This window comes from Phaethon aethereus (genome assembly GCF_964289735.1).
Source record: "Phaethon aethereus genome assembly, chromosome: 2".
Classification (NCBI taxonomy): domain Eukaryota; kingdom Metazoa; phylum Chordata; class Aves; order Phaethontiformes; family Phaethontidae; genus Phaethon; species Phaethon aethereus.
Window position 1 is genome coordinate 149,276,502 of NC_138582.1, and position 12,560 is coordinate 149,289,061.

At 37.9% G+C, this 12,560-nt stretch overlaps 1 protein-coding gene across 1 annotated transcript in view; it reads left to right on the top strand.

Moving 5' to 3' along the window:
* Nucleotides 1-12,089, top strand: part of SLC39A12 (solute carrier family 39 member 12) — a gene marked incomplete at both ends in the record, with an annotated part of 32,333 nt that extends 20,244 nt beyond the window's left edge. Inside the window, 4 exons of the mRNA XM_082014721.1 lie at nt 1,505-1,568; nt 5,052-5,210; nt 6,601-6,788; nt 11,961-12,089. Coding sequence (XP_081870847.1) covers nt 1,505-1,568; nt 5,052-5,210; nt 6,601-6,788; nt 11,961-12,089 — 540 coding nt within the window. The remainder of the gene's footprint in view (nt 1-1,504; nt 1,569-5,051; nt 5,211-6,600; nt 6,789-11,960) is intronic.
* Nucleotides 12,090-12,560: the final 471 nt, after the last annotated feature.

Here is a 12,560-nt window from a genome sequence, read left to right on the forward strand (position 1 = left end):
AGCTTCCTGTTTATAATAATGAATGAGCTCATCATTCCTCTCCGATGAAAGATCTCACTAAAGTTATGTATAGATCATATGAACTAGCCTGGCTTAGCTGGTTTGAACAAGACCGGCCAATTTTTCAGAATCATGTGAGTAATAGTAAGACAAACACTGGTTGACTAAGAAAAGCTTATAAATCCTTCAGGTCAGTGATTAGTCTTGCAGTTTTGACTTTGAGTTCAAAGAAGTCGCATGTGAATAAATATTATAAGAGGAGTGGAACAATTACTGGAATTCATATGACTGGCTGCAATCATGGGAATTAGAGACTTTTATTTTTCCTTTAAAATGTAGAATTTAAAAATTAAATCCTTTCCCTCCCCTCCTCATGTCTCTCCAGCACATACCCACATCACAACCAAGCTAATACCAGCCAAGAAACATATCCTGTTTTGCAGCCAGTACATATCTCTGCTACAGTTTTTGGAGTGGTGGCTGCTGTCCCTAATAAAGCACTCTTTCATGCTGCTGTTGACTCTTCACTGGCTGCCATAATAGCTTTAATATACTTTTTTTGTCCAAAAAAGAAAAGGTAGTGATTATAAATTCAGTTTTTCTAGTTTCAAACAAGTTTTTTGGCTTATCTCACCCTCACACAAATTTCTGTTAATTTCTCTAGTCAGAAAGAAAAGCCCCAGGGAGGGAGGGGGAGAGAGAGATTCCTCACGTTCTCCCTTCTCTCCCCACAGTTTCAGTTTCTGTTAATTAAACATTAGGGCTGATTCATCAGATTAACTCTCTAGGATAAGGACAAAGATACTCTTTTTTCACTCGAAATAAGAGTAAATTTCACCCATTGCAGTGGAGTGTACTCTTGTGATTCTATGCCCAGCCAGTGATGCCTGATGCTGAGATAAAGCCCTAACTAAAGGCCAAGAGGGAAGGCACTAGAGGCTGTACCACCCTGAAGAAAAAAAAAAAAAACCACACTGTATTTTGAAAGGGTGTGAAAACTACCTGTGATCACCTTTTTAGTCTTGTGTTTTCGCAGAGTAACTGTGAAGAACATGAAATCCAAAGAGACTCTGCTGTCTACCCAATTTTCTTTGGAAATCCTATAGACACCCTATCCAGCAGGAAATTAGTGATCCAATCATGACAAAATCAAAAGATAGCATTTGAATTATGATGTCCTTTTTAGTTCTGCATTTGGCTCAGATTTTTGTGTATTCAAGCAGAAACATGATTTTCTTGGGTTACAACAGAGCTTATGACTGTCTGTCTTCCTACCTGAAGTAGAGTATAACCTTTTCTGGGCAAGGGAGATTTCTTTTTTATGTGTTTCTGCAGTACCAATCACATTGCCGGTGCTCAATAAATGATTCTAATGATATCTATGCAAATAACAGCAACTATCTTTAATTCAAAAGGGTTGAATTTATTTGATATTTTTCTGCATTTATAGCAGCAGCTGGAAGAGCCTCTTAACACTGATCCATTATCTTTGCTTTTTAACTAGAGAAGCCCTGAAGATTCTGAGCCTTCTGAAGTTCTTCCAGAGAGTAAGGTGATCAGCAAAAAAAGTTAGTATCAATAAAAAAGTAACAAGCAACAGGAAAAGCCTTAAGACCTAAGATGGAATTGAAAGTGTGAAGCTGGCTTAGCTCTGTGCTTGCTATGTGCTACCTCACCACATCTGATGGTGTTTGGCTGCATAATTAAATATCTTAAAGACCTTTTCAGCTGCCAACCCTGTAATTGTGAAGTTCATTAATCTCATACTGTCTATGCTTTAGTGTTTGTTTACTCACTGTTGCAAACCATTTTTCTAAAGCCTTTGCTTAAAGGGAAACATTCAAAATTTAATAGAAAACAGATGTTTATAATTGTAAACTTTGCTCGGGATTTTATTTCTGAAGGTAGTGAAACAATTGTTTTTTTGGCTCACTGTACTAGTATAATTCTGCTTCCTTCTTCTCTTACACGGTAAAGCAATAGTCTCTTTAAACCAGTAATGAATTATTACATGTGTGGAATTATCAGCTCATGATGGCTCTCAGTTTTAGGATAATGTTTGCTTCAGAGAGCTTCAAAGTAATTCTTATCTTCTCTGTTTTGTTGCTGCTTACTCCAAAAAATGGGAGAATAGAGCATAAACCAAACTCTGCCTTTGACTGTACTTGTGTGACCTTGGTGAATTTAGAACAGTTGTAGTCACTCAACTGAGGGAGTAGCATTTTAACTGAAATCAGTTTATTTACTATAATCAACTGCCCTTTATTTTGTGATCTCAGATCTCAGGTCATCACTTTGATTTATTTAACAATGTCACTGCCTTCTTCTAGGTTTCTAATATTCTTCTCTGTTCTTGTGAACTTCATTTCTATTTCTGAGGCACTTGAAATCTGGATTTCCATTTCTTCAGTCTCAGCAGTACACAATCCAGTGCCAGTTTCAACGTGACCATCATCTACTCCATCTCTAGATGTTTCCATTCTGTTCAATCATCACTACCTGCTAAGCGCAAAGAAATTTCTAGGGATCTCAATGTTATTTGTTCCAAATAACTAAATTTGGCCTGTTACTAATTTGGGATAGTTTCTCAGTAATATTCTTTGTTTGCTTCCATTTTTTCCTCATAGCTCAGTTTTATCTTTACATTAGAAAACAGTAAGTGAAACCACAGTAGGGAAAAGGGGTTATTTTGAGTTGCGGGGAGGGGGTGAGAATACATATTTTCAAAAGTTCATGTTATTAGCTAAATTCGTAGATGTTGCACTTGCCCTCTCCTATCATTTATCCACACTTGTTCTATCAATATCTGAAAAGATCAGACAGTAGTGTTTTATATTTGTTATACTCAGTGAGATGTTACATTAACTAGAAATATTTTTGCTGTATGAGTAATGAAAACATTGGAAAAAAGATCTATTTATGGGTAAGTGTTTGCTTTAAACCCATATTCAAAGCTTAAAAAGCATAACCTATGGTGGGAGTCCTGAACCCATTAGCTTTATGAAAATTATGGAATAGCATTTGCTATGAGTCCAGATCACATATTTAAGCAGAGAAAATTATCAAAAATAAATGTAGGATTGTTTAAGAAGAAGTGGCTTTGTAGAAATAGCTAGGGTAATAAATTAATAGTTACTGTTGCAGCAATATAATGCAGTGAGAGAATTGCTAGTAACAAAGTTGCTTTAAAATAGGCTGAAAGTAAATTAAGATGAACATTCAGATTTTTTTATATATCCATCTTCTTAACTTTCAGTCAAGTAAGTTCACAAAGCTTACATTTGCAATTGCTCTGTAATGTTAACCCAATCCTGTTGTTATACTATAGAAAACACACTGGACTGAGTTCCAGTAATTACGGTACATCTTCTTCAACAAGCAGATTCTTGAATAAAGCAGACTACTAATATCTCAGGGCAGGCCATGATTTTGTCCTCACCCGTGCTTGTTACAAATCACAAACTTAACGTAGTGCAGCAATCTGTTAGTTCTGTGTAACTCATGCTCTGAACTATTGATTATAAACTGCCCATAGTGTTTAGAAAGAACTGTGCAAACTGGGGACATCCACGTCTGGCTCTGTAAGCTGGCAGGAAAATCTAACAAGCCTGCCAATTTTTCTGAACCCACAGAGCTCCCAGGCAACTGGGGAGGATTTTCTGAATACAGTTGTTAGGCTTTTATGTGCTGTGTGTTTTTTTATAATAGTCTGAGGACTTCAGTTCGAGCCAGTTTCTGTAAGAAAAACATCTCCCCCACCACTATAAAATGGTCATCTCTGAAAAAAACATTACTCAAGTGAAACCTTGTAATAACTATATTCAGCCAGTTCTGTGCAGTTCCGCATTAGTTCCCTAGACTGTCGTATTATGTCTGTGTGGGGCCAACAAAACTCAGGAAAATACATGATGTTTAGGGTCCAAATCACGACCCTACTTTTTCAGGCATAAAAGCAACCCTTTGCAAAGTGTTCTGTCCATACTGTGTAGAGGGAAGCTGGATGAGTTCCCTGGGAGGCATTAGGAGGTCCTCCTTTGTCAGACTATGGAGAAAGTGGATGGAACAAAGTACAGGACGGGGGAGTCGATTATACGTTGCTAAGCTTAGACATTGAGCGTATGTATGGGGCCTCATTGCTACTGGAGATAAAGTCCCTCCCCATGAACCCATTCAGTGTGCCACATGGCTGGGTTACAGCCCGGACAGAGAGACTGTCCCTGATTCCCTGGCTTGATTTCGGTGCTTTTATCACTAGTAGCACCTTCCCTTTCACGTCAGATGCCTGATCACAAACATCCAATGCACTGTTCCACACTAAAGCAAGGTCACAGAACACTGTGGGAAAGAAAAACAGCCGTCTGCATCCAAGAGTGATGCTGCAGACAGGAGTATTATGACCATAATGGCCATTAATTGATTGGAACACAAGTTGGAAATGAGCATGCTGTAACATTGTACTAAGTGATGCTCTGAGGCTTGTTGCCTTTCATCTCACTCTTTCACTGTAATACAATCTCATAAAAAACAGACCCTGAAAATATTAATCAGTCGTAGCATGCTTTACAGCGTTAAAATGATCAGCTGCATGAGACCAAATAGTCATCTTCACTATAGCGGTGCAATTCTGTGAGCAACAGTGGAAAAGCGCCCATCTTTTAAAGAAAAAAAAAAAATCCAGGAAAATTTGTGTAAATTTCAGCAACCAAAGAAATATTAATGGAAACCCTTAGGATATATCATTAGATTGGACTTAAAACTAATTCTAACTTTTTGTCTAATAGTTGACCTAGTAAAAATAAGGAAGTTACTTCCTGCTATTTGCCTCTCTGAATTATTCTACAACCTACTTTTTTTGTTTCAAATGTATTGAAGGAAGTGTAATAATGAGGACAAAACAGATAAACACTACTGTCCTCTGATTATTATGACTTTTCATAATGTTGTATGTGAAGTCACCAAAAAACCAAATCATCTTTAACATAGCAAAAATTACAATATCTGTTTGTGTTAAAACTTCTGGGCTTTTTGTTGTTTGTTTGTTTTTTTCCTAGGTAATAAAATTAGCTTGTTAGCAATAATGGTTCTGGTGGGTGACAGTCTTCACAATTTTGCTGATGGCTTGGTAATAGGAGCAGCATTCTCATCCTCCACAGAAACGGGTGTGACGACGACTATTGCTATTTTATGCCATGAAATTCCTCATGAAATGGGTAAGAAAAATATATGTGTATTTTTCCTGATTGGCTTTGTAGTTCCAGGTTTTCCAAAGAATTCTTTCCTGTATGACATTAGTGGGAATTCTTCCTGCTTTTAGCATCATGAGCTATAACATTAATGTGCGAGATGGATCTGTAAAGAGGCCGTGTTCTTCTCTTTCCCCGTCACAAAAAGCAGGGGAGGCTTCTGCCCTCATTATTGGATACCATCCCATCTCCCCTTCTCCAAATGTAAATGCCATCAGGTCAGAGTGGCCCTTTATTCTCATATGTACAGAGAGAAAAAATAGTAAGCTGTGAGCAAGAGCCATATGTGCCTGACACAACAGGCTATCCAAGAGTTTTAATATGCAGCAGAGCCATTTAACAACGTGTTCCTCATGCTGCCCTCATTCCCGCTGCTAATCAAGAATAACAAGATAATAAAAGAAGATGTATGACCCATTTTACTAGCAGGCAGGACAGGAAGATAGATAGTTCTATTGAATATTGTCCTCGATTATCTCCTTGTGGTAAATCGTTCTGTTCCTGAAATTGTGTTGATGAACATACATATGCTGGCAAATTTGAGATGAGAACTGCGGATTCTCATTTCTGTTCTTAAATGACTGGAGATTTCATGTGCTGTCTATGTAGAAAACTTCCCCAAACAAAGAAAATGGGATGGGGAATTGCTATAAAACTGATAACTCTTGTTTGCTTAGCAAAGAAATTACCAAAATACTGAACAGCTAACTCCAAAGACAGACCTTCTTAATTCTGGGGCAGTAGTGCCCCAGTGTCAAAGTGGCATTTCTGCACTCATGGAGAATAAATTTCAAAATCTTTTACTGTGTACCTGTTGTGAAATCATTTATTTTAAAAGAAGAATCTGTGATGGGGTTCTGATGTACAATTTACCAAAGTTAATCAGATCTGAAATCAGTGGAATTAAACTGGAATCAAACTGGCATAGGTTTTTCTGACTTGCAGCACCTGTAAAACGCTCAGAGACCACACTGCAAATATCCTCACATGATTTGAACTGGCAAGTTCCCAATCGAGAAAGATTTAGAAACTCTGGGAAAGCATGTGACTTCACTTTTGCGTGTATCCAAGTTGGAAATGTCACAGAACATCGAGAACTAACAGAAAGCCACTCCTGTATACTGTATGCTATCTTTAGGAACAGTTAAACAAATGCAAGTCAATACGTTGTTTTTGGTTTTGGTTTTTTCACATAGGATGAGTTAGTAATTAATTCTACAAAAATCTAAGGGCGGTCCTCCATCATTCACTCTCTTTGTGCATATCTTAATTATTTTCCTTCACGTTTTATTACCAAGAGTCTTGCAAGTACATTTATCAGCTAAATAATAAATTTTCTGTCTTTTTCTCTATGCAGGAGATTTTGCTGTGCTGCTAAGTACAGGGCTCCCCACGAAGATTGCAATTTTGATGAATTTTATAAGTGCGCTAACAGCATTCTTAGGACTTTATATTGGCCTTTCTGTATCAACTGACCCATGCATTCAAAACTGGATTTTTACTGTTACAGCTGGAATGTTCTTGTATTTATCTTTAGCAGAAATGGTGAGAACTTCAGTCTATTTTTATATTTTCCTTTTAACATAAGCACATCACAGATGAGTGTCAGGCAAATGCAGGTGGATTAACTGGGAGGGAAAAATTGTTCATGAGCTTCTTGGGAAGAGCATGTCGTCTGCCCTGTGTGTGTACAGTGCTTGGAACAACAGTCTGGTTTTGTTCGGTGTCACTGCCATGATAGGTGTAATTAGTAATAAAAAGGTGAAGTAAAGGCTATTAACAGGGTAATGAGAAAGGCATAAAGGACTTCTAAACGGGGAAAGGTAAACAATGTATTTTTAGGCCTGATAGAGTTACTTAGTAGAACATAAAGAAACATTTGAACCTGCAGTGTTTTTTCAAACCTTGAGGAAGTTGATTACTTTTTTCTTTTTACTGCCCTTTTCTTTCTATATTTTTCACCCATTGTTTCCACATGAATTTTCTGTTTCTGAACGATAGTGCAAGATGCTTATCCTGTGCTCTTTCTGGCCAGCCTTTCTATCTCAACGAGGTTTGGGTGAGCTCCTAAGCAAGTCAAAACCCGTCAGATCGTCTCTACTTTTTCATATTTGCCTGTCGTTTTTCATACCCTCAGTTCAACAGCAATGATCTGACTATAGAAAAATAAAATGTGAAGGTATCATCAAGAGAAAGGTCTAAGGACTGTGGAAGAATGTGATGGAATCGTAACTCATGCAGATGCCTCAGGCCACATCATTTATTGAAGAGATGGCTAGCTGTTGCACTTGTAACAATGCAGAACTTAATTACCTTGCCAGCTTATTTTAAGTGTCATATAGCTCTTTAACCAACGTGTGTTAATGTAAAGCCGCTTGCAAGCTTCTGAACAAAGAACGAGTATCTTGAGTGATTAGATCAAGAGGAGGGAAAAAAAGAGGTCTGTCTCTTCATAAATTATTACTGTGTTTTTCCCAAGCCTGGCTGTCTCTCTGTTGTGTTCATTACCACCCCCCACCTCATGCCTGAGATAGCATTTACCAGGTTCAAGCATAATAGTTGAAAGCTGATATGCCACGCCAGTATTATAACCTATGGAAAAATTCACTTGTAATAATTGACCTTAGACCTTGGGTGTATTTTAGTCTATTTTTGCTACTGTGAACATGAAGTGCTCCTAAGAGCTTACGAAGCATTGTGGATGTGTCAGCAGTCCTGACCGAGGTGGTAAATAAGAGACAAGAACACTGTGTACCAAGTTGCATCTGTTCTGACACAGAGAAATTTGTCAGTGAGGCTGCCTACCTACTCCACAGGCGTGGTTTTACTCATGTGGTTAAGAATGATTTAGGCATAATTTTCCTTCAGCGTAGGATCAGCGTCCATCAGGGATCCACAAGCTCCCAGAACAATACCATGTTTTTCCATGACTCTTCAAAGCATTGTTGCCAGCTGTAAATCCTGAGAGACGACACAGTTCCAGGCAGAGACAGGGACATGTTTTCCCTTGTTCTCAGCTTGTTGCCGTAATCTTGTTCTTGATGTGAAGAGGAGAAAGAAGGGAGAGAGCGAGGAGGATCCTATTTCCCTCACCTCCCTTTTATTACTAGTGATTCCAGTCAGCCTTTCTCTGCATTTTGTCAGAAGAGCTGCCATTGGGTTGCTTACCTATGTTTGACAAAAGTGCAAGTGTTGAATATCACAGGGATTGTTTTATTTCAAAAAATATTCCTGAAGCACTGCAGGAATCTATAATCTGAAAAGTTTTATATGTTTGTATAGTACATCTCAAAAGAGAATCAGCCGTGCTTTATGTCTTTTTCAACTTTCTGCACAGAAGTAACTTCTATTCTCTGCTGCCTTTTCATCTACAAACGGCAATCATCAGTGTTCCCGCCAATGGGGTACAAATGCTACATGGTGTACAAAGCTTAACTATAATTTTCAGTGTTTGTTTTATGGGCTTTCACATATTCAGGTCCTTGTCAGAGCAGCAGTTAAGTACTTAAGACTGAACAGCCTCACTGGTTTCTGCACTGAGGAACATTGAGGGGTCTGAGGCGGAGGTTCATTGACAGGACAGCACCGTGAGACTGTCGCTGCAGTCAAGGTTGCACAAAACTACTTGTGTGGTTAATTAAAGGTTTTTCATTCCTACAAATGGCATTCTAGCTCCATTGACAAGCAGGGTAGGCTAATAATTTTAAAAATCTGAGGAAAAGGACAAAAGATAAAACTATTTATATCCTTTATCATTTTTCACCAAGGAATTCTTGCAAAACTTCATCTTCCCAGTAACTGGAGAAGGTGGAAGGGAGGAGTAATTTGTCTAAATGTGTATGTGCAGGTCCAAAATATGTGCAGGTCTAAAATTGCAACAGAAATTGTTTGTTTCTTGAAGATATGGGTGTGAGTAAACACCTTTAATATTGTGGGTTTAGTTGTTGTTTAACCAAAATCAATCCCCTGAAAAACAGCTTTTTATGAGCAGTATAGTGAGATTTTTTGTACTTGATATCTGTTTAGAGATCATAAGTATAATCATAACTTTGCACTATTTCCAAAGATCCTTTCAGTAATAGCATACCTTTTCTTTAACGTAAGTTTAATCTGAATTGAAACTTGAGACACCAATATATGGAATGGAACAGACCAACTCACTCCTAATGAACTGATTCATTGACAAAACATGTTCCCTTTTCCTCTTGGAAAACAAACTCAAAAATCCTTTATCAGCCTCTTAAATGGGTATCTATGAAGTAATCGTTATGGATATTTATTAATCCCATGCATTATATTAAACCCCAAGGACTGAGATGTCATTTCTGAGTGATTGTACAAATAATATTTTTTATATGGTTCTTGACCAGAAAGACTTACTGTCTGATTTGAAAGGAGGGAGATGGAAGCAAGAAAGACAGTAAGGATATCAAGAAGTAGGAACTAGCCAACCACTCCCTGGGGCAACTAACTGATGTTTTCTCTGACTAACCTTAAAAATCTTTCTGATTTTGGAGAAAAGGGGGTGTTTTAAAAGTGACTTATTGGGCTGTTGCAGCACAGCACTAATACCATCTATGCCCTGGCTTGGTAGAACTCTTGTTTAGCTAGCACATGGTTGAGAGCTCCTTATGCCTTCTTTCAGCACTCTGCTCCCTAATTCTTCGTGTCTTTTGTGTGCTCATGATAACATGAGCTGAAGGGGGAATAGAGTAGTCCCTTGATTAACAGTAAGTCTTTTGTCTCCAACAGACTTCAAGCATTAGCAAGTGTGATGGCATCCAGCAGCTTGGATGTGGTTTTATGGTTTTATCCTCCCTTAATTTGTGAAGTGTTTTGCATCTGCTAGTTGAATAGGCGTATACTTCCTAAACAACAAGCATTTTTCTGCTGTACCACACACGTTTGTCTCCAGGCGAGTTCAGAGAGAGTTGGGGAACTGTAGCGGGTACTGTGTCAACAATTTTTCGGAGATAGGTAGGGATGTCACAATAGGTAAGGCTATAGAAATGCTCTGTGCGCTTGATACATGCACACAGGTTAGGTGGGGGGAGCAGAGATCTGCATTGGACGCAGGAGTGGTACCACCTGCTGAGAATTCCTTTTTAAAACTTTCTTAGCAACCTACTGTGCATGTGTGTAACTCGTAAATTGGCACTGATACCAATGAGAGAAAATACTGACTTTTGCAGTGGGAAGGGAAAAAGTTTCCTGTTGTACATCTTTAGAGAACTTGTTCACCCATGTGCTGGGGAAGATGACAAAATGGACTGATTGTAAGGATAAATTAGAAAGCCCAAAGGTCTAGACGGGAACCTGGATTCAGGCCGAGGTCTTAATTAACAGTTTTTACTTACACACAGAGCAAACCCACATGCTCCAAACACTTACAAGCTGTCAGTTCAGATTTTTATTTACATCAGAACTTTGAGGTGTTTAAACTTGCTTTAGACTAAATGTTTCTGATGATCCTTCAACACAACTTAAATATCTAAGACGTGAATTTGTACCATAGTTTAAACTAAACTACTGCATAGTTGTTACAAAGATCTGGGACGTTTGGGTTTGCCTGTTATTTCCATGCAAATCTTTAAAGTGGAGGTAGATTTTTCACTATAGTTTTCTTTTGGGCCATTGCCAACTTGCAGAGAAAGAAGAGTGCAGGGGAAGCAGACCCAGAGACCCCTCTCTGACAGAGGGAAGGACAAGCATAGCAAATAAACATAAACACACCCGATTAGCCTCCTTGGTCAGCACCACTCCACTGTCTCCCAGTGGCTGATGCTGTTACAGCTCCCATGAGGAGGCTCCGAAGAGGAAAGGAAATAAGTAGCTTCATTCAGGCGCAGGCTGTGAGCAGAGCAGGAAGGCAACGTGATGGGAGAGTGCCAGGACAACTCGCTCTTGTTTTGAAGTTCACAACAAATAGCCAAAAAACCTCCAAGCAAAACCAAAGGTCAGGACCAGGCCGTTGCTCTATATTTGTTTCCAAAGTTGATGTGAAAGTATCAGCAGTCCTTAGTGTCTCCCCCGGTGTCTATAATACATAAAGCGCAAGTACTGAGAGAGTGTGAACCGGAGGCATTACTTTCACAGGCTCTCTTGAGACATACGTTTTGTTTAAAATTTTGATAAAAGAGACCAGTGGAAGGTCAATGGAAGTAGCTTTTAATATGTTTATAAACAGCTGCTGCTCCTTTACTTGATTTAAAACTCACAGACAAAAATATTAAAAGTAATTTTTTCAAGCATATTTTAAAAATCCTGAGTTGTATGTTTACTAAAGAGGAGTGTTGCCAGTTATTTCAGTAAGAGCAGGACTGACCCTATATATAGTACTGAAACAAAACCCCTCAAACTAGTTTATTCCCACAAAAGGGAATCACTAATTTTACCAAATAAGCATTTCCTTACAGACAGCTGTATAAAATTACTAAAAACTATTGAGAAGTTAACAAATTTTGGAATCTCATTTATAATTCTTGTTGGTGTTAGTAAAAGAACCGAAATTTGTAGAATGTGATTAATTAAAATATTTCACTGCCAAGATCTTTGTTGTTACAATGTACAGAACATGCTACAGATTAATAGCTATATTCAGAAACCCAACATTTTTAAAGTCTTTTTTTAATGAAGTTTGTCTTGTTTTCCCATAAGACTTTTTTCCCAGAGATGAATATATCTGGCTCTCATTCTGGTGTCTTATTCTTTTTTTAGCTTCCTGAAATGACTCATATTCAGACACGGCGACCCTGGTTGATGTTTCTCCTACAGAACCTTGGATTACTATTAGGCTGGCTTTGCCTCTTACTTTTGGCTATATATGAACAGAAAATTAAAATATAAGTTTTCTGTTGGAAATCTTGAAGTACCACTTATGACAGTGGATAGCATTATTCACAATTCTGTCATGTCTGCTATAGTGATATATAAATTAAGTTGCTGGGATTTTTATATCCAAACAGTAGATAACTATTTCACTTTATTAACTTATTGTTCAGATTTTGTAATTTTTTTTCTAAACATGAATGTTTAAAATTGTGTTTTATTTGTTACTGAGTTTACCAGATCCCATGCTCAAACTCACAGGAGCTTCTGACTAGTTTTTATTGAGGCTGTTCTAGCTGAATGCTCTAAGTGATCTCTGCCAGTCTGATTGAAGAAAAGAATAAAACACTTTTATATTCAATAATTAAAGTGGACTAACCATAATTGAATAATTTGAAGCAGAAAAGTTTGTTGCCTCTTAGTATAAAGAATAAATGTATTTCTATGAAACTAAAAAGTACAGCAAAACTAAACTGTTAAATGGCATAC